Genomic DNA, 25,671 nt, shown 5'->3' on the forward strand with positions numbered 1-25,671 from the left:
ACCACTGCCAGCTGCTTTGAGCCTTCTGTGCGGAGACCACTGTCAGTTGATTGCTATAATAATATACTTATGTGTATAACATATTAATGCCTTCTCTCAACTCTCCACATTGGCCATTTAGTGATGTTTGACATGGAGGCCATTTTGAGGCAGGGTAAGACCACTGGTCTTTTCTTTCACATTTTTCCCATGGAATGTTTTTCATTTTTCATGTGTTAAAACTTTTTTTTTTTTTCCCCTGGTGGGCAAAACTATGAAGTGTCACAACAACATAAAAGAAAAAAGGTTATGATAATTAAGTGGTTTAAAGACAAAACATTTCTTCTCATCTAACACTGTCTAACAATCCTGTTATGGCCTTAATGTGGTTTGCTTTCTAAGCAGTGTTGTCTCAGACAATCCATCAGTGACAAATACATGTCCACCACAGAGGGAGAAAATACGCATTTCTGAACGCCATTGCTATCTCTAACCCTCAGTAGAGGGTTACACCGTTTACACCGTTTTTGTCAGAGATAAGATCGTTTAACGATTTTAACAAATAATTCTGTTCGTGTAGAAAACGATTATGGGTGGTGTGGGGGTGCATACGATACAATCGTTAAATCAGTCATACCAATCAACTATTTAACCGAACACTCAATAATCGCAAAGGATATAGGGCTAGTTTAACAGTCATGGCTGTTACAGAGCCCATATCTGAGGATAAATGTTTCCTCGTCAAAGGCTCCTGTGTAGAGCTTTGATTTGTAAGTTTTTCACAAGGTTTCTCTTTACGCTTACATTAAAAAAGAGAAAGATGTACCTTTCCATATGATCAACACGATTCTACTAAAGATGGTAACAAGCAAGTATTATTTAAGGGGGGGAAAATAAACCTTCTTCGTTGCCATCCTTATTTGGTTTAAACTAGGCCACTTGCTTCTCGTCAGTGATTCACAGGAACACGTGAGCAGTCTGAACTTGTTTCGACCCTGAACTTGAAACTGGAAATTCAGGGCGCACCAATATTCGTGTAAATATCAAACCGTGGTGAATAAACAGTGGTGTACAGCTAACTGACCATGCGGCTAAAGCGCGAGACATGCCTCCACACATCAAAGGGATCCAGCACAAGTTACGACAGTTCGTCAAGAGGAAGAGCTTTGCATTGCTGCCAGTGTTTGAAAAGGATCAGTCGTCTCCAATGCGCACAAGCAAACAAACACACTTGCAGGCAGACACTGCGTGTTTCCAAAAGCTACTTTATGGCGAGAGTGTTTTGTCCTCTTGGTTTTACTGTCGATGAAGCTCATTACTTTCCGTAATATGTCCGAAAATAAGGTTCTCTGCGCTGCAGTTTTCTTAACGTCAGTGGTTTGTGCAGCTTGTTCTCGAGGCAGCGGATTTGATCACGCGGCTACCTTGGATGCGAATGGGAAATACACGATTAAATGGAAGTTTGATGAAACAACCATCACTTTTGAAATCGAGGCGGAAACGAAGGGATACATAGGGTTTGGCATATCTCCCAACGGCGCGATGGCTTCATCAGATATTATGATAGGAGGTGTCGCTCACGGGGAACCTTACCTCCATGTAAGTTGAAATGTACCTTTGATGATCACTACTACCCTTGTCCCTTCCTAGTAGTTATTTTGTAATAGCACATAATTATTGCGATGGTGTTTTACGGTGTTATTATGCGTTGAATCCTATTCCTGTTCCTATTGCTAAAACCATATTAAAGTAATATTTAAATATGATTGTTTTCATTTATAAGTCAGATTCTTTAATGCAGCACTTTTTCGAAAATGAAAGTACTGTAATGCAGGTGTCACCCAGAAACACTCCACAGACTAAACACACTGTAGTTAAAGAACTTCAGTTCTCTACCTGTAATAGTAAAATCAGCTCCTTCATATTCTTTTAAGGTAAGCCTTTTGTACCCCAGCACCTCTATGTTTTTTTTATTACCCACTTTTGTTAACTTGCGGCACTGACAGGAGCAGATGCCTTTAAGGCAACCTTAGTTTTCAGCCTTGGCTCCTGCTTCCTGAGACCCCTCCAGAAATCTGTCAAACCAGGCTTCCCAACAGCAGACTCCTCATCGCTCCCATCGAAACTGGGAAAGCAGCACGACACGATCTGGACTGGCATGAATCGACGCTCAGCCAGCGCCTGAGGATTACAGCCAGTGCTGCCTTGAATTGCTGCCACCTCATACAGCTCTTCTCTCCGCGAGCGGGCAGTGTCACAATCAGAGCACGTCTCTACATATTCCAACAGTGTCTGTTGTTTTCCTTCACATAAGGAATATGCTCCCAGTGTTGTGGAGGTTTCTGTTGATTTTGATGCATGATGCACCATGAAGTTTTGGTTTGTTTTCCTGGGACGCTCATTGTCGGTTACTGTGTCCCAAGATGGTGTTTTTATTTATTTATTTTTGGGTGCCTGCTGTATGGTTTTTTGGTGCCACCACCCTGCTATGTCACATTTGCCCCTAACATACCTGATCCAAGCTGGTTCTCCTCCCTGGCATGGTTCTCTCAGTCCAGCCTCTATAGTACAGCTATCAACCATTCCTGGCATTTTCACAGACATTTAGCCATAAGTTTTAATGGTTTTTATTGGGTGGTAAACCTAACAAGATGGCCATGAAAATCTGTTCTCTTACCTCAGCTATATCTCCTGAGTCCTGAGTCCTGCCAGTGTGCTTGTGTCAAGTGCAAGGGAGCTTCGACACATGCTCAAGTCTGAGCAGAAAAGATTTTTCAGTAGGCTTCTAAATTCCTCCCTGTTGCTACTGTTCAAAGCTGCATCATCAGTTGAACATAACAGTGCATGTTGAAAATGGCACGTGGCCAAGCCATAACTCCAATCCGTCTTGTTTTGAAAGATTGAATAATCTGTCTCAGATTACACTGCATGCATTTCACATTTTCACTCGTGCTGTTACCCTGAAAAGAAAAATAAATAAATAAATAAATTTTCTCAGTTGAGTTGTGGAGATTTTGCAATGTTCTCCACATTTATGTTGGTTCAACAGCTCCAGGTCCAAACATTCAAACATTAACACTAGCCTGAATACATGATCTAGTCTGATATATTCAAATATGCCTCTTTCCTTTTTTCACTGCTATGGTACGTGTCCATATTTGCCCATGTCATTCAATGAAACACTGCAAACTAAACGCGCTCTTTTAGGTGCTTTTAACCAAACTGCAGCTAGGCGTGACGTTTTTAAGATTTACTGCAGGTTCACGTCTCCTGCGGCTAAGTGACTGTTGGTTTGTGTGGATTTTTCGCACATCTTTTCCCAGACCCTGTAGTCTGTTCCTTGCCTGTTGAAACATTGCTCAAGGTTTTTTCTTGCCTACAATGAAGTGATTCTTTGATCACTTACTATAGCTGTCTTCCTTGTCTTGTATCGGAAGCTCTAATATACTTTCATTTCTTCTTAGCGATGCGTGAATATGAGGCACCTAACAGTGATTTTCTTGCAATGTTTTGGCCTACTGAAAAACTACTTTACTTGATCCCATCATCATTTTGTCTGACGCCATCAACATGCTCCATGAGCGAAACTGGATTGTAGAATTGAGAGTAGCCTGGAGTTATGACCACTCAGAGACTGCAGTGGGCCGTCTTTGAATGCACCTGCCTAAGAGAGAACAGCTGTGAAGTAAATTGTCCAAATACAATTGAAAGCCAAGCAAAGAAAATATTCTGCACATGCAGAACAGCTTATTTGAAATGGCTGAAAATAGATTTAAATGAAAGTGTATGGCCTCTGCTTTCCGTCTCACTGGACTGGAGAGCCAAAACATCATTCTGTCTTAATGCTTTTTATGAAAAACCCAGATAATTGACATGCATTTGTGCCTTGTCATCCAGGACTACTTTGTGGACCAGGGCAGGGGCGTCCATGAAGACCCAATGCAGAACTACAGGCTGCTATATGGGATGGAGAACCACACGCACACAGTGCTGGGCTTCAGCAGGGACCTGCAGACCTGTGACCCCAATGACAGGGCCATCACGGTGGGTGGAGTCTCGCCCCGGAAAAGCCAGCCTTCTGGCTGAGGGCCTTTTTGTACAAGCCCATTTGTATGTAATGTTTGGAGCGATTAAGATGGGAGTTAAGGGCGAGAGGTTAGGTTTAATAGTCACAGCTTTTCTAATGACTTCATTCAAAAGAAAGCCTACCAAATCACTCTCGTTCGTTATTATTTCCTGTGAATTCATCATGAAATCAGGTCACCATGTGAGTTAATATTTTAAATTGGTTCTCACTGCTGAATCACCAGAGATAAATTAGCCTTTAGACTGCTCGTTTGGCACTTTTTTTGCATCTTTATTCTCTTTCCAATTGAAGTCTGCAAAAATTTAGCACTGATACATTTACTGTGAAGCATGCAGCCACATTTCCAAACTGGCTTTCAGTGGGAATGATTTGCAGTCAGACTGTGAGTGTGAATGTATGAGATTACATTTCATGCCTGCACCAATGAAGTATTCCTTGACTTATTATGGGAAACTGCATTACTCTAATGAAAATTTAAACCAGCAAGCCATTACTTACTTACATAAATGCAATATATCTATGCTAAACATAGCAATATAAGGAAAAGAGAACCTTCACTGTGTCTGTATTAGGGTGTCATCTAGACGCTTCAAGAAAGTGGTTGTGCTCTCCAGGACAGTACGGTACGGGTGATATGGGCATACCATGATGAAGATGTTGGGCCGTCTGGGCCAGTGTACCATGGTGCAGACAGAGGGAGGAAGAGCTTACGCCTGCTTAACCCTAAGACTGGCACAAATGTCCCTCCCGGAACTGCAGTCTTTGATCTTCGAAACGTTAACGTGAGTAGCACAAAGTAACGTGGTCAGCTAGAAGGCTTTAGGCCCTGAAAGAGAGGAAGTTGGCATGGTGAGTGAGCTACACTTTAATCATCATTTTTATAGTCTTTGTGAAAAATAAAATGTCTAATAATTATTCTAAACACATCAGAACGTTCCTCAAATATTTAGTTTTGTTTTTAAAAGTAGCTTGCAGGTTAAATGCTTCTAATTACAGGTCATCTGTTTTCCACCTAAGACAGGTCCCAGTGCCTCATAAAGACACAACTTACTGGTGTCGAATGTTTAAAATGCCAGAGGTGCACACCAAGCATCATATAATTAGAGTAAGTATTCCAGTTTACTTCACATGAACGCATTCACACTCACCATGTAATAATTTGGAATTGTTAGTTCCCTTTTGCAGGTCTTTTTCACTAATATATGAAATATATTATATAATAAAATATTATATAAAAATATTATAACATATGTGTTAAATTCTGTTGACAGTCGTTTTCATCCCTTTCAGAATTCTGTAAAATACACAGAATCTCAAAAAGCTAACCACTCTATCTAGCTATGTAGTTAGTGGGTATTTTGATTAGCCTTCATCAGCCTCAGTTCTTAATATCTACAAATGTAGACAAAGCTCTTTATCTGTTCTGGAAGAGAATTTCATTACTAAATTGCATAGTAGATAGAGTTGAAGAAGCTTTGAATTTTATTATTTTTTAGGATGCTCTCTGTGCCTCTCTCTCTCTCTCTCTCTCTCTCTCTCTCTCCCCCTCTCGCTCGCTCTCTCTCTCTCTCTCTCTCTCTCATTGTATGTTCTGAAGCAGCAGCTCACCTGGTTATTATAATTACAGAAGATGCTATTTTTAGATCAAACATCACTCAAAGTATATATTATCCCCATGAATAAGCAGTCTTTCCTGAAGCAGGGAGTCTTTCAATTAATAATTAAAAGTAGAGAAATTTTCATCAGACAACATAAACGAAAGGACATAAACATTAAATTTCAGTTTTATCCTTTCAGGCATTCTGCTACATGTTTTGTCATGTTTATATACTTTTTTGCGATTAGCAAGGAGTGGATTCTTAGTCTGCCATTGACTTCAAGAGTGAAGAATCTGTCTAAGAATTCAACGCTGTTACCATGGCTATAGCTACTTATTATTAGCCCAATACCCAGCACTTTAGCTTTGACCATACAGTAGAGTACAGTGGTGGGCTGTTGGAGACAGCATGACTGCAGTCCATTCATCCGCTAACGGTCTAAGCAGATAGCATTCTTCCCTCAATTGGCCTTTGACTGGGAGACATCGAGAGGGACCAACTACAAGACTTTCAGAGCAGAGGGATCCTTTTTTTGGCATGGGGGGGGGTGCTGGTTATTACCTTAAAAGTGCTCCTAAACTCCTAAGTGTTTTCTTAAAGTGATTGAGACATTTTCACTCATGTAAGTATGAATCATGTGAAGCTTTTAAAGGTAGTAATTCAAAAACAAGATATTTTGGATTAGATACCCTGTCCAGGTATGACATGGATAACCACTGATATGTTCTGCACTGCATTTTGCCAGAATGTAAATATGTTATTAATGAGCTAGTGATATGGCTTCTCTCCGCCGACCAGACCCAGAGCACCACAGCCAGCAGCGTGTTAGAGTCCAGGACTCTGTGTAAGCGAATGGAAAAAGCATCGGATCCCTACCACCGCCTGCTGATAGCTGTTCCTGGCTTTCCTACTGCTTTCACATAGATGCCAGAAGTGGAAAATCCCAGATGCATTGGCCCTGGTCTCTGATTTCAGATCATATTGTCAATTAACACATTTGGCTCAAAATAGGCAAGTTTATACTTGGGGGACTAGTAAAGAAATCTCATCATGCACTTCACTTTTTATCATATTACATCCCCCCACTACTATGGAATTCCTGGCTAAGTTTGCCTCCATCCTGCTGTTAATATATTGGTTCGTCATACTTGGTACCTTCATTGCTGTTATTACAGGATTATAGATATTCCTTTTGCTGTTATAATTACATCTCATCCTTTTATTTTGTTAAACCCTATATTCAGGTGTCAGATTTCAGAAAAAATACAGCCCTTCACTTCATGTTGAAACAAACTTGACATAGCACGTAGAAGTAATTGCGGCTCTGTGAACCGGAAGAGTGTCCTACATGAACACCAGCGCTGCCTTTGATGCATGTTGTTTTTATTACACTCCAGATGCACATTTGTCTTCTCCGATCCATCAGGTTTTTAAAGCCACAAACAGAATCAGCTCCCCATGTGTAAGCAAGACAAGAGCAAGGGAAATAAACACGACGCTGTAATATTTATCCGGTTGCCGCCGGGTCTCGCATTCCGCTCCCCCGAGTAGGAAACCCTCCGGAGTGGGACAAACAGATCCACCTGCTAGAGAGGCTTTTATTAAGAATTCCTGCTTCAACCATAAAGCTCCCCTGCTGGGATGAGGAAACTAATTACAAAATCCCACATTTCCTGTCCCTGAGCTCTAAGGTCCAGCTATAGCTCACACACTTGGTGTTTGTCTTCTTCCATAACACACACACCCTCTCAGCCCATACAGAGATTTTGTCTGCACTTGTGTAATCTGAATCGCCTGTGTAATGCCAGCATATTATCATGCATGTTGTCATGCAGAATAGCTGTGACTCTTAAGTAGTGTTTACTATCTGTATTTTGTTCTGCGCTGATTGTCAGTTTAGGAAGCACTATTATTAAAACTTTGTCCCCTACATTTGTTGAATGTGATACATCTGAAATATAAATGTATGCAAACGTAATTACTTCCACTATTAGTTCCTTTCTAACCTTTAATGAACTTAATTTGTTAGTGTAAAGCATTTTAAATTCATCCAGACTGTTAGCTAACAGCCAGAAGGCCCTAAAAGGCCCTATAGGAAGCCCTATGGGAAGCCGTATAGGAGGCCATATAGGAAGCCTGACAGGAGAACGTTCGTCTGTAGCTGCCACATGCTTTCCCAGTGAGCCCTGCCCTCATGGCCTGGCCGGCGCTGCTCTGGTCTCAGATTGAGGCGCTGCTGCAGGAGGACCACAGGGGCATGGTGCACCACATCCTGCTGTACCAATGTGACAGCACGCTGGATGACAGCGAGCTTCAGGCCAGCCACGAGTGCTTCCACCCCAACATGCCCGACTCCTTCCTCAGCTGCGAGACCGTCATCTTCGCCTGGGCCATCGGCGGAGAGGTGAGTAATACAGTGGGAAACCAGAAAAAGCCATTGTGACACTGAAGTCAGAAACCATTGGATTTACTCATTTGTATCATGAACATAGTGTCCACAATAATTGGTTCTGTATACTGCTTCAACTCTAGGTTCAAATATTAATTTGTTCAACTGAACACCAGTATAGTCTAATATATTAAGTAGTGTTTTATTCTTTTTTTAATGTGACACTGTCGATCAGGCATGTTAGAGCTATTTGTAATTGCTTGTTATATAATTACCCAAGCTTAAAACAGTGAGTAAGTTTTTCTGGGTATTCCATTGCAGGGATACACCTACCCTCCACATGTGGGAATGTCGATAGGAACAGCTGCTGATCCAGTCTATGTGCTGATGGAGGTGCACTATGATAACCCCGCCTTACACACAGGTACAGAAACCTTATCTTGGCTTCAGACACAGTAAAGACAACATAAGACAACATTGGCCAAACTGCTCAAACATTCTGGCAGCTTGTACCAAAAGACCCTTTGCTGGTCTTTGTCCATAGTGTGTTCCTGCACAGGGATGTTTCTAAAAACTAATGTACACATAAATATCAAGCCAAGTATAAATGCCGCAGAGACACATTTGGGGTCAGTATCTGATTAATCATACCAGTTCAGGCAATTTGAGTTGTGTTGCAAATTGAGCCAGCTGTAAATATGCAGTATCTTGTCAGGCTTTTGGGCATGTGTGTATGTGGCCACATGTAATTGAAATGTAGTTAAATCTCATCTGGACATATTCCCGATATGAGATGCGTGTGGTGACACACATAACTCACGCTAGTGCTGGACATTGGTCTTTTCCTGCATCTCTCAGGACTGCTGGATAACTCAGGCCTGAGGCTTTACTACACGCCGCGTCTGAGGAGCTACGATGCAGGAGTGATGGAGACAGGAGTGTGGGTCAGCCTCTATCACATGCTACCTCCAGGCATGGAGTCCTACGTCACTGAGGGACACTGCACCCAGGAGTGTCTGCGGGAGGTAGTATCCCAAAGACTCCCGGACACTCCAAGATACTCCCAGATACCTTCTTGAATAGATAGGCATATAAGCTGCACAATTTGCTATGAAACATGAACTAGTCTGTTAGCTGTTGAGACCAATTACAGTCCAGACCACAGTCATAATGGGAGTGGAGGAGCTGAAGATGAGTGTCAGGACACAAGTCTTGCTTGTACAACAGCCTTTGAGAAGACATAAAATCTTATGTGTTCTTACCAGAAAGAAAAAAAAAATGTTAGTTTCTCAGTATCTTATTAAAGCACTTTGAGTGAAGTGGAGTTTCACTGAAGATAATTATTTAATATTGGAATTAGACCCTGTAGGGTGGATATAGTGAAGCTTTTCATCCATTTCTGAATGCAGTAGAAGACAAGAGGTTACAGTTAAAGCTGTAATTGATGTCAGAGTTCTTATTAACTTCACTAAAGGAGTCCACTGCCTTCTCTTCAGTCTGGCTCCCTCCATTCAAATATTTCTTCAAATCTCCTCCCTATTTGCTGAGCCAACGGCCATCACACAGACTATTTCTGTTTTGGAGCAATTATTTTAGTAGTAGCTTTCAGGATATAAAGACAGTTCAACCAAAGTATTCCTAAAAAAAACAACAGCTTGAGCTGCTTACTGCAACTTTAAAGTCACCCACTTCATTTGCTCTTGTTTCCCTCCCACCTCCAGTCTCTGGACATGGAGATGCCCAGTGGTGTACGTGTATTCGCCGTGCTCCTCCATGCTCATCTGGCTGGCAGGGCCATTCGGACCAGGCATTTCCGAGGTCTGGTTGAGCTGCCTCCCTTAGCCTCGGACAACAACTTTGACTTCAACTTCCAGGAATTCCAGCCTGTCAGTCCTGAACGTCTGCTTCTGCCTGTATGTGTCCAATTGCCTTAGGCTCAGTTTCCACTTCATAATACGCGTAACTGCTCTTCAGGGTAGAGGGTATACACATCTTTGCACAGACTCATGCATGTGATTAGAAAATTGGTGACATGTTCGATACTTATTTCACCCACTTTATATGGAGGGGCTGGTCCATTTTTGGATTTGTAGGTGAGCATCAAGTTTTTAAATCCGATGTATGATACAAAGGAGAAATCTGCAAGACCTGGTCAGATTGGAAACGTGAGTTGAGAATGACAACCGGTTGTTCAAAGTTTTGCCCAGGCTACTAGTTGTTATCAAAGGAAACTGTGAGGTCATGATAAGAGATGGGAGGTCCAGAAGCTCTGATTTTTCAGGGGTTGAGCTTCAAGTGGTGGGCTGTCATCCATGATGCAATGTCAATCAAGCATGCTGATATATGCTTGGAAACCTGCATGTCAGAATGGGAAAGAAAGAATTAATTGCGTGTTGTCAGCATAGCATTGGTAGGAAAAGCCATGAGAAGATATTATATCACCTAGAGAACAAGTATACAAAGAGAAGAGAAGTGCGCTTAACACTGTGCCCTGGCGGACGCTGGTGGAGAGTCTGCATTGACTGGATGTGGGTCCTCTTACCTTATAGAACCATCCCTCCAGATAGGGCTGAAACCATTTCCATGCAGAGCCAGTCACACCGACGCTGGAGAGAACAGAGAGGAGGATGTTGTGGTTGCGTCAGTATTTCTAGATAAACCCCCTTCATGATATTGTGTACTTCCTGAAGTCATTTTTTTTTCTGGCAAAACACCCCCTCGACATGATAGAGCCAGTCCTACGCTTCACAGCTGGGATGGTGGCATTTTGATGAAAAGACTTCCCTTTTTCCACTGTACACAGTGCTGATAATCATGGCCATACAATTCAGTTTTTGTTTTATATGGCAACTGAACACTCATCCTAAACACTTTGTCTTTGTGATCGACTACAAACGCCTGTCTGGCTTTTTAATTTGCTTCTTCCTTACGGGACTATATGTAGGACTCTTAAAGGTGGATGAGGATACGTTGGTAAATTTGATAAATTTATTTTAAGCCCTGGGAGTTCAATTTTGCCTGAACAAAACTCTGTGTGGTCTGAAAGGTTTTTATTTTTCATACAATTTTTTGTACAGATGCTCATGGTAACTTCAGTAGTTTGGAATTTGCTCCTAAAGAGGAGCTGGACTTGTGGCGGGTCAGCAGTTCTTGTTGGAGTTGTGTGGATTTTTCCATGGCATCAAGTGCAGAAAGACACGGGAAGTAATTATGACAACAGGCCAACAGGAAGCTCCTATTACGTCTGTTAAGTCATCGCATACATTTCTGCAATCTTCCATACTGCTCAAGATGACAAAGTATTTGAACTTATGACTCACTGATATAGTGATTTAAAGCTCAAATAAATATATCTTTAATCAGTTCCTTTAAAATTACCTCTGATGTGAACAAAGGTAATGCAACATGAATGTAGGGAGTTGTGAAAACTGACTTTAATCTAAATCTGTCTTTAATCTAAATGTGTGTAATCATTTGGCAACAACTGTGTATGTGTGTATGTTTTCTTTTTCTCTCTCTCTCTCTCTCTCTCTCTCTCTCTCTCTCTCTCTCTCTCTCTCTCTCACTCTCACTCTCTCTCTATTAACCTGTATAGTACAGTAGGATTACCTGGTTGTGTTGTTTTTCATTTGTGCCATATCTGCATTTGTAAACTGTTTTTTTTTTTTTTTCCCAGGGTGATTCCCTAATCACTGAATGCATATATAACACCAAAGCAAGGCAGAACATGACTTGGGTAAGATGTTTTGGCAAATATTGAATTGGCTGCTAATTAAATTAGTCCAGCTATGATTTGGAGTCCAAGGATTTCTCTTATCTGAAGAGCTAAGAAAGGGCAGTCATCTGTATTATGTAGATTGTGTGGTGGCTCTCTCTCACTCATTCTCTCACTCTCATTCTCTCTCTCACTCTCATTCTCTCTCACTCTCATTCTCTCTCACTCATTCTCTCACTCATTCTCTCTCTCACTCTCATTCTCTCTCACTCATTCTCTCTCACTCATTCTCTCTCTCACTCTCATTCTCTCTCACTCATTCTCTCACTCATTCTCTCTCTCACTCTCATTCTCTCTCTCACTCTCATTCTTGCTCTCACTCATTCTCTCTCTCACTCTCATTCTCTCTCTCACTCTCATTCTCTCTCACTCATTCTCTCTCTCACTCTCATTCTCTCTCTCACTCATTCTCTCTCTCACTCTCATTCTCTCTCTCACTCTCATTCTCTCTCTCACTCTCATTCTCTCTCTTACTCTCTCATTCTCTCTCACTCATTCTCTCTCTCACTCTCTCACTCTCTTTCTCTCTCACTCTCATTCTCTCTCTCACTCTCATTCTCTCTCACTCATTCTCTCTCTTACTCTCTCATTCTCTCTCACTCATTCTCTCTCTCACTCTCTCACTCTCTTTCTCTCTCTCACTCTCATTCTCTCTCACTCATTCTCTCACTCTCATTCTCTCTCACTCTCATTCTCTCACTCATTCTCTTTCTCACTCTCATTCTCTCACTCATTCTCTCTCACTCTCATTCTCTCACTCATTCTCTTTCTCACTCTCTCATTCTCTCTCACTTTCATTCTCTCTCTCACTCTCCCTCTCTATCTCTTTCTCTCTTCATTTTTCATTTTCTTTTCTTTTGGGAATTGGCCATCCCTGTGAGCAAAAACAAAGTCGGACTGTGTACAATTAACTGTGATGAACGAAGTTAATGATGGAAACTGAGTATAAATTGCAAAATGTCACTGAACAAATTGGTTGCTAATTGGCTCCAATCCCAGTTGTTACTGCATTATTAGCGTTGAAATGACAGCAAATTATGGAGTGCTTAAAAAATAGGAAAAATGTTTCTCAGAATCATATAAAATCTTGTCCTTTGCCTGTACTAACCCCACAGTTTCATAAAAATAATTTGCTTTAGTATAAAAGCCACAAGCCTAGTTTTACCATACTGCCATTCACTGCACAGGGTCTTTCAAGTGTCAGCAGTATGACATATCTGAATGGTTTGGAAAATGGAATTTGAGTGGTTGCCTGGGAAAAATAAAGTGATTTCCTGTGTTTGAGAAAAATACCTGTTTTCAGAGCATTGCTAACATTATAGCTAGTCTGCTGCATTCAGTGCCAAAATATTAGTCCAGTTTGACATTTGCAGTTGTCATGCCACAGATAAAACATGAAGACCTTTAAGTCTCTCGTTTATAAGCATTTCTGCAGTGGTCCGGCTAAAAAGACCCTAAGGTTCCCTTGAATAAAATATAGGCAATGTGGAAATGCTAGAGAAACAATAATTAAAGTAATCATCATCTGTATTCATTTCATCACGAACATTGTTCATTATAAGCCAGCAAGACAGAATATTAATCTAAATATTTCAAACAAAGCCACTATCTTATGTCACTGAAAGTCATTCTTGGGTGCCAACCTTCCATAACTACCTCTGTAATTATGTGAATAATGGGAGAATAATGATATCTCTTGGTTTTTGATTGGCTGGATCTGCAAACTGCGATGGCCAGAGCAGATGGACTAGGCTGCAACCACCCACTTACACACACACAGAGAGATCAGTAAGAAATATGTGAATCCTGACCCGAGATCAGTCCTTAGGCTCTACATTTTCTGAATGCAAATCTGCAGTCAGAGAGAAATTGGCACTTTTGCAGTTTATTAATCATCAAACCATGTCATGTGACATATGATGTGACTGGTTTAACTTAAAGGTGCAGTGCGTAAGATTTAGGGGGCTCTATTAGAACAAATGTTTTCATTAGTGTATAATCACTAGTATCTATGAATCATTGTTCTCATTAGCTTAGAAAGAGCCCTTCATATCTGCATAGGGATTGCTTCATCTTCCAAGAGGGGCCACCATGTTGCAACACTATGTTTCTAAAACGTTATTGCCTATAACATTTTTTTTTTTTTAAAGTATTGTCTGTAAAAGTATAACGTTAAAAAAAAATAAATTTTGAGCTCAAATATCTAACCTCTATAATATTACTGGGTAGTCTTTCTAGTACTTAACTCTGCATATGGGGGGAAAAATATTTCCTGCTGTCTCGTAATTAGGCTGATCACCTAGAACAAAACAGCTTTTTACAATTATTTCGCTAATATTACCTTGTATTAGCATGCAAAGCAGTTAGCTTCTGTTAGCAGTAAAAAGCTACCACAGTCCAGAACAATAATATACACATAGAAGCTTATAATATTCATCTTACATGGACACTATAACTTGTAGTTTTACAGTCTAAGTAACAAATACAATTTCTACAAAATTGTATGATGGTATATCACACCTTAATGAAAGTACAGGTTCTGAATTTCACAACTGCTTCAGTGTAGTTGCATTACTGCATTGCGCTTGTCAACTAAATTTTACAAACATCGTAACTAGTAACTAGTCTCTGCAGTCCCGAACACAATTTTTTTTTTGTTTTAACCAATCAGGAAGCCTTTGTACAAAGAGATGAAACCCTTTGCCTGCAAGGAGCACATAGAACAGTTAGTAAAATGCTAAGCCTGCATACTGTTAAAGGAAGGAGCTTTGGAGAAAGGTTTGATGAGATTAAAGAGCCTTTTCAGTTGCAAGTCTGATAGAAGTTAGCAAGAAAATTGCTTATGGCACCTTTAAGATGCACCTAGTTGTGCAGGGGTTACCAGTGGTGACGGAGCCCTGGCGGGTCATGAACCCAGAGGTTCTTCACCATAACTGTGTCTCCTTCAGGGTGGCCTGAGCACAAGGGATGAGATGTGCTTATCGTACCTGCTGTACTACCCGCGGGTCAACCTGGCCAGGTGCGAGAGCCTTCCAGAAATCAATGGGCAGCTTAAGTTCATCGGAGTTAAACAAATTCAGAGCCCTCTCACGTAAGTGCTACACTTCCTCCTCCCCAGACTTACTAGCATGTGATAAAGATATCATTGTTTTTCTTGTGCTGGAGGAACACCAGAGAAGGTGACATTAGCTGTGTTACTTTACAGCCAGACACTATATGCAGAATGCGGTGTGTGAAATGAGTTCCTCCAACAGGATGCGGATTATTCTCTCTCAAGCAGGTGCCAGAAGTGCACTTCATAACTGAACAGATATAAAGCAGGCACAATTTCACCAAACTTGAGACATAATAAAGGAGATCGAGCAGTAATTATCTGAAATGAAAGGGTCTGTTTAGACAAAGCCGCATCAATGCTGGCTTCCCGGCAACAGCTCGTTCGAAGGCTTTTGAGCTTGGCCAGAAGACCTAAATGGCATTTCTTCAGCTGTATTGCACTGATGTACTGCTGGTTGCTGCCTGTCCAACTTGGCTCCAGTGCAGGCTTATGTGTTAATGGATGTGTGAGTTGCAAAGAGTCAAACTCCATCCTTTGTAAGTCTCAGAAGACAAGAGTCCAGTGCCGCTGGGGGCGAAGCAGGAGCTTGTTCTTTATTCGTGTCTACTCTTTATGTGTGAGCGGGACTGTTGAAGCTGATAAGTCACTGTTGTCCCGCATGTCACAGTATCGCCCAAGTCAGCTTCGTATGATACTAAAAAATGCCTCAGTGCTTGATGTCACCACGTTCTTTTTGCTGGTCCACACTGGGCTATTTGTATGCCGTTCACAAGCTTGCTTTGGTGCTGTCAAGAAAGAAGAGACAGCCCGGCTGCCTAACTGACCAGCACATCTGGTCTAGTCTTGTAAAGTCTATTTGTGTCTAGTGCTAATAAACACGGTGGAGCAGAAATGCAGACATAAACACCAAAGTTGTGAGACGTAAGCCTCACATTCCATGGCACACATACGTTCAAACATTCTAATCATTATTATACTCATTATGCCATGGAAGAAAGATTCAAATCAATTTTTATCTTGAAAACATTGTCTACTCTCGTAAGAAAAGTATTTCTTTGCCCTATCAGAGACTAATAATACATATTTACTCCCATTTCAGTGCTGATGTATGTTTGAACCAAAGAATGAGTTCAATGAAGTCAGAGAGAGTAAGAACAAGGAGGATATCGTGGAAACACTTTTGTTCTTTTTGCATGTGTGTGCGTGCGTGTGTGCATGTGTGTGTGTGTGTGTGTGTGCCTGCGTGCGTGCCTGCGTGCGTGCGTGCGTGTGCGTGCGTGTGTGCGTGTGTGTGTGCGTGCGTGTGCGCGCGCGTGTGTGTGCGTGTGTGTGTGTGTGTCTGTGTGTCTGTGTGTGTGTGTGCGTGTGTGTGTGTGTGTGTGTGTGTGTGTGTGTGTGTTTGTTTTCCTGTGAGGAAGCATGTGTTTGTGTGTGTATGTGTATTTGTTTGCATTTTAGGGAGTGTGTCTGTGTGTGTGTATTTTTGCATGTGTTGGGTGGATGTAAGATGTGTGTGATGTGTGTGCATGGTGGGGTGTCTCTGAAATGAGAACCATCTGATGGGCCCCACTGTTTACATCCCCTCCTGCTGCCCTGAGCTGTTTGTACTCTGTTGCAAGAAGGAAGGGTATTTTCAGAGCTTAGAGAAGGCAACTCTGCACAGATTTAATTTCAAAGCTCTAACCCCTTTGAAACACGCACGCACAACACACACACACATACACACACTCACGTCCAATGTGTAGCAAGACACGTCAGAGTTCATTCCAGTAAGTAGGTTTAACTATCACATACATTTAAAATACATATTTTTAAAAACATATTAAAAAATCATGTTTAACATAAAGTAACACTTTTAACACAGATGCTTATTTTACTTCACACCGTCTCACAAACACACACACACACACAGAGGGAGAGACCACTGAAGTGTTTATAAAGTCATTAATATAAATATTATAAGAAAACTTATGCCACCATCCGTTCTTAGTAGTGCAGCAATCATGTTTCACTGCGGCTTCATTATTTTCTTTCACGATCAAAGCTCTATTTCTAGAGCTATGTGTGACTAGCACAAGGGTTTAATTACATTGCACGTATTTTATTTGTCAATGTTAAGTTTTGCTTCAAAAAGTTACAGCACTTCACATGAGTAAAGTTTATGACAACAATAAAATAAATAGTAACATAACATAAACACCACAAGGTAAAAAAAAAGCAAAATTAGGATGTAATAAACTAAAGGTAAGGCCACCTAAACAGGTATATTGTCAGGCTTGAATTTAAAAACCACTCATTTTCCTAACAGCCTTATATTCTCTGCATTACTGTACCAGCAAAAAAAATTAAAATAAAAAAAAGATTTTACCCCCAAATTGCAGTCGATCCGTGCAGATTAGCTGTAAGCCTGGCTCAGCTGAGCAAAGGGGTCACGATAGGCGCTAATGCTTCAGGGTATGTCAGTGCTAGAACATAAAAGGCTTTAAATATCATAAGCAAGACTTAAAGTCGGTGCGAAATTTAATAGGAAGTCAATGTAAATTGAATAAGATCAAAGAAGCATGCTTATCTTTCTTTTCTTGGTAAGGATTTGGGCTATAACATTCTAAATTAGTGGAAGCTTACCTAAGGAGACATCAAGGCAACCAGCAGCCAGTACTATGCAGTAGTGAGACCTAGAAAGTGAGAACAAACATCCTGGTTTCATACTGAGTTAACGTATGTCTTATTCTAGATATGTTTCTTAGATCACACTATGCACTTTTAGAAATTACTGAGATTACATAGCAGCATTAGGAGTCACACTGAGGTCTTGGTAGCTATACCAGTAGCTATAGTGCACAGAAACCTTCAAGGCTTGATAAAATCATCAGTATTATTCCTAGTAGGATTTGTGCCATCATTACTTACTGTGCACTAAATTGGCAGTAATCCAGATATTCACATCTTTAGGACATTCTTCCATTTTGCATTACTAAATCAGTTTAAACTGATAAATAGAACTGGATTTACATTTACAGCATTTAGCTGACACTTTTATCCAAACAGACTTACAGTTATGACTGAGTACAACTCGAGCAATTGAGGGTTAAGGGCCTTGCTCAGGGGCCCAACAGTGGCAACTTGGCAGTGGTGAGGCTTGAACCAGCAACCTTCTGATTACAAGTCAAGTACATTAACCACTGAGCTAAAATAATTGACCTAAAACTGTAACAATTTAGACTAAAAAAATTTCAAGCCTGCCTGTTAAAATAATTGTCATTACTTTCATAGTAATTTTCAGTTTCTGGTTTGGTCGGTGTCCCTAGGAAGACAGCAGTTTACCTGAATTTTTCAAACAGAAATGTAATTGGGACCAAGTGGGCCTATATCGTGTGCCTGTATTCACCATGACTGCATCTAGAGTGATCAGAACATCTGGACAATACCACTTCTCATATTTAGCCCACTCTACCCAAGATAAACTGAGTCTCTTCTGTGCAGGACCTGGCCTTTTATGATTAAGAGTCCCAAGAGATATAGCAACCTTTCTTTCACTGAAGCCATGGACAAGTTCCGATGGACCAAGAAAAGAGGAAAGGCCTTCAACGAGCTTGTGCTAACCCTCCCCATAAATGTGCGCTGCTCGAAGACCGGCCAGGAAGAGTGGTCGGTGAGTGGCCAAACGAGGGAGGCGGCAGGGGCTTCAGTAAAAGCAGGTCATTGTTTTGGGTGCAAGTCCTGCCTTTCTATGCTGTTAAGCACTACCTTTCAGCATTGGCAGTCGTTATGCTATAGCTAAAACAAGACCGCTGCCTATTGTATATGTATTTCAATCCATCTTCCATGCCATAACAGCACTCTAATAAGAACTGTTTTCTGTGAAAGACAAACTGACTCTTATCTACTCATCCCAGATCCAGGGCGTTATCATGCCACCCCCGAAGCCAAAGTCAGTACGTCCACCGGCAGCTGCCACGTGCCCGGTCACCTCCGGATCCCAGCACCACTGTGAGCCGTTTGTGGTTGTCATGGCTGCACTTGTGCTGGTGCTGCATGCCCTCTCACGGTTCTAACTGCCATCCATGCTGCAGCGGAGTTCTGTCACCCACCCATCCACAAAGCCCTCTACCTGCTCCCAAGTCTAGCTCACGTTTCTGCACATCGGCACACGTTTCTGCACATCGGCACGCATTTCTGCACTTTGATCTTCCAAAACCAACCTGAAGCTCCAGTGTGAATCCTGTCACTATGTACAAGGCTACAGTGATGAATTTCCTCAAAATGTAATAATGCCCCAATGAGTTATCCGCATTGTACTCCACCCTCTTTACAAAGAGCCATTTATATGTTTCAGTTCCACTACAGAAGTCTGGCCTGATTTATTACTGCTCTCTGAGAAAGCCTCTCTGTCGCTGGAGGCTGGCAAGGGCTTTCGAGCTGTGTCTCAAAGGAGCTTTCACATCTCTTCTGTGTGAAGCGAGCGGCAGCACGCTTAGCCACTGCGCCGACTGGGATTCCACCCAACTGCTTTTGGAACGCTTTTCACAACTAAGCCCGGGTGCAGTCCTCCAGTGCTGCTTGCCCTGTTCCTGTCCCCCAGCGTTAACCAGCCAGGATACCCAGGGGGAAAAGAAGCTGGCCTCTCGCCAACACGTTCCTCACTGGAAGCTTAAAGTCAAAGTGGGCTCGTTATGGTGACAGGATTTTGTTAGGATTGCTTTGGTTGTGCTTATTAGTAGTACCTTCCAGAACATGTTGTTTAGGGTCTGCTTCAAATTGTTTGAACCTCCATGATAGGAGGAGCACTACTGCCATTTCTAATTGCCCAGCATGTCATGTTGCAAAAGCCTCTAGGAAAAGCAGGATCAACAGGAAATACAGTGACAAACATTTGCTAAAACCTGGAAATCAGGTTTTCCAACAGATCTGAGATAGCATTTTAACATCTCATTTTACAGTTTCACATTAAATTTTTCAGAAGATCATAATTTGCATTTATGTTAAACCTACAATCACGATCCTTTGCTGCCTTCATATACACTTTATTATGCTAACAGATCTGACACCTCCTGTTACAATCTATATGTGTTTCTCATGAGTGAAATGCTGTCATTCTATTGAAAAACAAATCTTTTTTTTATATTTTGTATGTTTTGGACACAATAAATATTTCTTTCTTAAATCATCTGAGAAAGTACATTTTCATTTGGAAAATATGTCATGTTGATCACAGTGGGGAATAGTTCAAATGTTTTCAGATGGCTGTTTTTAGCTCTTTTAATACACATATCCTGTTATTTGAAATGGTTGTTTAGTGTGCTTCCAAGGCATTGCAAACATAAATGTCTCCCAACGGCAAAACCTCACGGCAAAGCCAATCAGCTCGGTTCTTCTTTCACTCCCTCTATTAAGGTCATGATGAAGGTCGTGTGTGTTTAGCAAGCGAAATTGCCATTCAAGGTCACTACATGGGATTCTAAAGAATAAAAGAAAAAGATCCCTACTACTTTTAAGAAAAGGGTTGTTAGGTTTTTCAACTGATGGTTTGGAATGATGCGATAATCCCAGAGGTTCAAGGTGGTTTTATGTAAGACTCCAGTTAGCACTGGTGAGTCCCTGTTACGTTGTGGAGGTCCTCACGCCCCTCATCCCACACAATACCACCCCATATTTCGGCTACCCAGACTGTGCCTGTGCTGTTCTCACTGCTGCTGAAGGAGGAACACTCCACCATTTCCCTCCCATTTCTAGTGCGTTAGCCATGGGCAAAGACATCTATGGGAGGGCAGGAAGAGAGGTAAGGTTTTTTTCCCTCCCTCTTTGCACAGTTTTAGGCAGATTTGGCCAGGGTGGTGCCAGGTTCCTGGTTGGTTCCACCTGGCTGTGATCCTGTGTTGACCTGCTCCAAAACACCCAATCCAACTCCACTAATTATCCAGGCTTTCATGAGGGTGGGAGACACTTTGGGAAGGGTGAACGTGGCGGTCACAGTTTGCCCGGTGGAAGCAGGGGGAGAAACTCCGAACTCCTTGCCCCCTGCACTCCGGTTCATCCTCCCCAGTTGCTGCCTGGGCAGTCTGGCCATAGTACAGGGCAGCCAGTGCGGTAAACTGTGTGATTGTGCTACAAGTTTTTTTGTTGTTTTTTTTCCTCTGAAGTTTGGCCACCCTTCACCTAAGTGCCAATAGTATCAGCAGCATACTCTGTAAATTCATGTGTTGATAGTTTGGCCTATCTGAGCAGTGTGTCTGCTGGAAGTGACAATCAGCACGGGGAACCATTGATAAGACAAACAACAGAATTTGGCTACGCTTGTTCTTTTCTGCAGGACGGAGGTAGGGAGAAGAGTCCGTGTGGCTGGGCGCTCACAAGCCAAAACTCCCTAATAAAGTGTTGAGGGCCAATTCTTAATCAGAACCACAGTAACCTTGTAATGGTTTAGCAGATTAATAAAGAATATCATTAAAAAACGATGACACAAATGTCAGTGCATGTCCACGTGGGCTATGTAGGTTAGCAGATAGTGTTGGGTTTCAGGTAACAGATAGTCTTGGCTTTCAAGTAGCTTGACTGAACTGGAGACTTGATAACGATGGTCATTTTAGGTCTCTCTCTCTCTCTCTCTCTCTCTCTCTCTCTCTCTCTCTCTCTCTCTCTCTCTCTCTCTCTCTCTATACCTGTTGAGCTATGTAGATGGTAATAGTGGAACATAACAGTAAGGTGAGAGAGTGGAACAGCTTTGAGAAAGCTCTTATCCTGTAGTGCCAGACACCTCCTCTTTTGTTATTATGTGATTTCCAGAATGGTAGCCCTGTGACAGAATTTTCAGTTGCATTAAAAATTCAAAATTACATGCTTTTCATTTTTTGTCAAGACTAGGAAGAATTGAATTTGCAAGCTGTTGTATCAGAAATCGGCTCTCTTTAATCATCATTGGGGACAAACAAGCCAAAAAGAAAAGAAAGGAGAGGAAGAATGAGTGCTACTGGAAAATGTATTTCAGACCACATTTGTACCACTGTACCTCTGAACCACACCGGGGGTCGCAACGAAAAGCGTGAAATTCGATTGGTTTCATTCGGGCTTTAAATGGGGCGAAATGACAGTTTCCTTTTGGCTCCCCTCGACACGGCTAACGCCGGCTGTCCTAGAATAAGTTCTGGAGAAACAGTTCGTCGCAGAGGCTTGGTTTTGAGTCACTGTACGAGGGTCGAAAAATATGTATCAGACCACTGAAAACCTACTGAAAGAGCGCGCGAACAGGTGAGACAGTACTTTTTGTTGTGGTGAATTCAATTCCAGATGTAGCCAGCAGATGTCAGTGTTCACTAGACAGTGAATTCTCCCAGAACAAGAACGTTTCGATTCTTCGTCTGTTTCGAGCCGGTGAATTATGAATCTGGCTAAAACGTTATGTACATTATAATATAGCGTGGTAGTGCAGGGTGGTGGGAGATATGATTTATTGCTTGTAAATGAATCATTTGAGCATTTGTTGAAAGGTAGATATGAAGTGGCAGTTATTGGCAGTATTAAATTGTATCTATTTCAAACACACATAGACAGACAAAAGCACGCAAAGAGATTCACGGGTCTTTTGCAGAGACCTTACACTATGTTGTTCACTTAAACACATATGTGTTCATTTAAATACCTATGGTGTTCATTTAAATACCTATGTATTCATTTATTATCTATGGTGTTCACTTAAATGCCTATATGTCACTTCAACACCTATTGTGTTCACTTAAACATCTGTGGGGTTAATTAAAACACCCATGGTGTTCACTCAAAAAGCTATGTGTTCATTTTATCAGAAGTGTCCTGTCCAGTTGGACATAATCGAACACCCTACAAGATTATTCATTGCTGTTGGCTGGCTCCAGTGTTCCTTGCTGTCCAAGGTTGCGGGTATGGTTGGAGAACAAACATGTCACATGTCTTCTTCTCTTGCCTTTCCTGCTCTTCATCAGCCCTCTCTCCTTCTGTCTTCCTCTCCTTCCATCATTCTCTTCTTCAGCACACACCACCATGTTGGTCAGGGAGGAGAATGGTCAGAGAGTGACCTAGTAAATGTGTCAGCGAGGAAAAGCAAGATCCCTGCGACTAACTGGCTCAGATCCCAGAGAGATGGAGAAAAAAACTGGATTGGAGTCTGTTTTTCCTCACTACGTTGCGCAAAGTCATGGTACACAGTAACTATGCAACAAAATCATCATATAATAAATTAACTCCACAATCCACCAGTGTTGAAGTAATACTTTCAGAGGGCGTTACAAGCTCATACCTGTGCAGATTGGTTCTTGGGTTAACTTAGTCATGTTCGTTTTATTCAGTAAGCCTCTTTTCATGACTGCTTTCATTCTTCTATTCTGCCGCATGGATCCTGACACTCAGCTGAAGTCCCAAATGACAGGCGTTTCATATTTCACTCCTAAATTCATCATGCCATATACAATCATCTATGTTAGAAATCTGTGACTAAAGAGGACCATGAAATACCATTATCATTTGGCTGCTGGTGTTCCATGAAAGTGTTTCTATATAATATAAACTGCTCTCATCAGCATCTTTATGATCTTATAAAATTGTACAGTAATGTTATTGACATGATCTCATAAAAAGCATCTCCGCCGGCACAGAACAACTGGTCATCTGTGTGTTAGTCACTGTAACCTTACAGAATTGGTTCTAGTGTTTTTAAGTGCACAATTGCAGTGCCTGATGAGTGCTGTCATATGTTTCAGTTTGGTGATCAAGCCCAGGGTGAAACCATCAGAATTGGACACCTTTTTCCATTTGTAATAGCAACAAACACTGTCTCATCAGTGGGAACATGCAAATAACTATAGGCAAATAACTATATAGGTATATAAATTAGTTTTTTTTGTTTGTTTGTTTGTTTGTTCTCATTTGAAGACTGCATAAAAGGGCTGAAGCTTGTTCGCTCTCTCTCTGTCTGTGTGTGTGTGTTCAGAACCAGGCCAGATGTCCCTCAGTGTGTATTTTCACAGTCAGACCCATATGAAATAAATTGCTGTGTTTACCTGTTCGTAAGGGGGAGGGAACAGACCCCAAAGGATACACCTGAATCAGTGATGTGTATTTCTCCTCAGGCCAGTAAAAAAAAAAAATGGCTATAATATTTGCCGCCTCAATGGAGACAAGCAAAACTTGCACACACACACATGCATGCACATAAATACACACACACACACACACACACACACACCTGGAATGCAAACTTTACTTTGGAGTGAGTGTGTTGTTCATGTTTACGCGGGCCCTCGTGTGCCTGTGTGTGTGAGTACACGTGTGCAGGACTCGTGTGTTTGCACAGCGAGTTTGTGTACTCATGAATGGTCATATTCCGGGTAAAAAATAAAGATGAGAACCACTTCCCAAAGCTCTGTCCCCCGCCCTCTTCCCCGGTCTAGTGCCCCTCTATTCAGCTGCATAAACACTGATGTTTTTAACCATGGCATGGTGATCTTGAGGGCCTGTTTCCAAGCCCTGCATTCTTCTCAAAGCTGGATGTTTTACTCTTTCCAGCCAAAGCCAGTTTTCCTTTGATACCTTTGAAGCCATTTCCTCAGTAGCAGTACATTTTAGTTGCCGGTTTTGTTTGGAAACACTTGGACAGGCTTCGTGCCATTGTGTCGTTTGGAAATATTACACCATGCCATGTGATCTCAAGGTCAAATTGTTATCATTTTATTTCTTCTTGTTTTCCTTTCATCTTCCTTGCATAGTTTTGGGTACTACATGTACTATGTGTAAGCACATAGACATTCACATTATGTGAAAAACAATGTTTTTCGGGACACATTGACTATTATGCCTAAAGGTCGTGGTGTTGTTTAACACCTGTTTTCTGAATAAGACCAAAAATACTATGATGCTTCAACACTGTAGGTGAAATCGTTGTGTGTGCACTTTTAGTCTGCTAATGCTCCTTCTTTAGGCTATAGATAAAGAATGTGTCTGATAGAGCTTTCTGGAAGATGGCGTGCAGGGCATGGGTGGAGGGGGGGTTAGAGTTTGGGTTAGGGTCAGGTCACTGCGGGCAATGACAAGTGAAGGCAGCTATGAAAAATGTCGGAGTGGGAAGTTGGGGAGAGTGGGGGTGATGAAGTTGTTCAGTAGAGTGAGGATTCCTCTCTCGTCAGTGTGGAATGTGGAGGATTCGGGGTGCCAGCGTTAGTGACGCACGGGCCCAGGAGCAGACCAGGAAAAAACATCATTTCCTGTCGCCGTGTACAGTGTTTTCCCCTCACCTCTGCTCTTGTCTTGGTGTCAATCACACACGCATACACATGCACACACACCTACATACACAGATACACACTTACATACATGTGTAAATACACACATCCCCACCCTCACACACACACTGACATGCATTCACATATGCATACATGCCGCATTGACAGCCACATAAACATATATACACACACACACACACACACACACACACACACACACACACACACACACACACACACACACACACAAACACAGACACACACACACATACACACAACCACACAAACGAAAATACACAAACACACACTTACACACACCCATGATAGTTCCCACTTAACCCAGTGTAACTTGACTGAGAGTATACAGCAGTTTGAACACTCACACACATTCACATTGAGTCCTTTATGGAACTGTAAAATAGAGGACCAGCCAATGGCTCAAAACAACTGTCGTATATTTGCTGCCAAACACACTGGATACGGATTTCTACCACAATGATGTCACTGTGAGTTGTATGAAAGGAAATGTAAAAAAAAAAAA

General features: G+C 41.7%; 1 protein-coding gene and 1 long non-coding RNA gene across 2 annotated transcripts; both read left to right on the top strand.

Annotated features, from left to right (window-relative positions):
* Positions 1–1,008: 1,008 nt before the first annotated feature.
* On the top strand, positions 1,009–20,050 carry moxd1 (monooxygenase, DBH-like 1). The gene is made up of 12 exons (XM_027014082.3): positions 1,009–1,578; positions 3,877–4,023; positions 4,681–4,848; positions 5,088–5,171; positions 7,889–8,068; positions 8,375–8,477; positions 8,912–9,078; positions 9,775–9,966; positions 11,730–11,789; positions 14,777–14,919; positions 18,367–18,535; positions 18,780–20,050. The coding sequence occupies exons 1-12, from the start codon at positions 1,285–1,287 to the stop codon at positions 18,936–18,938; spliced, it is 1,866 nt and encodes a 621-aa protein (XP_026869883.1). The 5' UTR covers positions 1,009–1,284; the 3' UTR covers positions 18,939–20,050.
* Positions 20,051–22,011: 1,961 nt separating this feature from the next.
* Positions 22,012–22,991, top strand: LOC145643384 (uncharacterized). The gene is made up of 3 exons (XR_014115750.1): positions 22,012–22,128; positions 22,683–22,776; positions 22,886–22,991. It is a non-coding gene; the product is annotated as an uncharacterized LOC145643384 (long non-coding RNA).
* Positions 22,992–25,671: the final 2,680 nt, after the last annotated feature.

Source organism: Electrophorus electricus, chromosome 2 (assembly GCF_041902795.1).
Source record: "Electrophorus electricus isolate QZ-2024a chromosome 2, ASM4190279v1, whole genome shotgun sequence".
NCBI classification, from domain to species: domain Eukaryota; kingdom Metazoa; phylum Chordata; class Actinopteri; order Gymnotiformes; family Gymnotidae; genus Electrophorus; species Electrophorus electricus.

Bases quoted from the DNA above. Each gene is read 5' to 3' on its own strand.
- moxd1 (XM_027014082.3), top strand. From the start codon at position 1,285: ATGAAGCTCATTACTTTCCGTAATATGTCCGAAAATAAGGTTCTCTGC. The intron at 9,967-11,729 runs GTATGTGTCCAA...TTTTTTTCCCAG, and splicing joins CTGAACGTCTGCTTCTGCCT to GGTGATTCCCTAATCACTGA. The intron at 14,920-18,366 runs GTAAGTGCTACA...TCTTCTGTGCAG, and splicing joins CAAATTCAGAGCCCTCTCAC to GACCTGGCCTTTTATGATTA.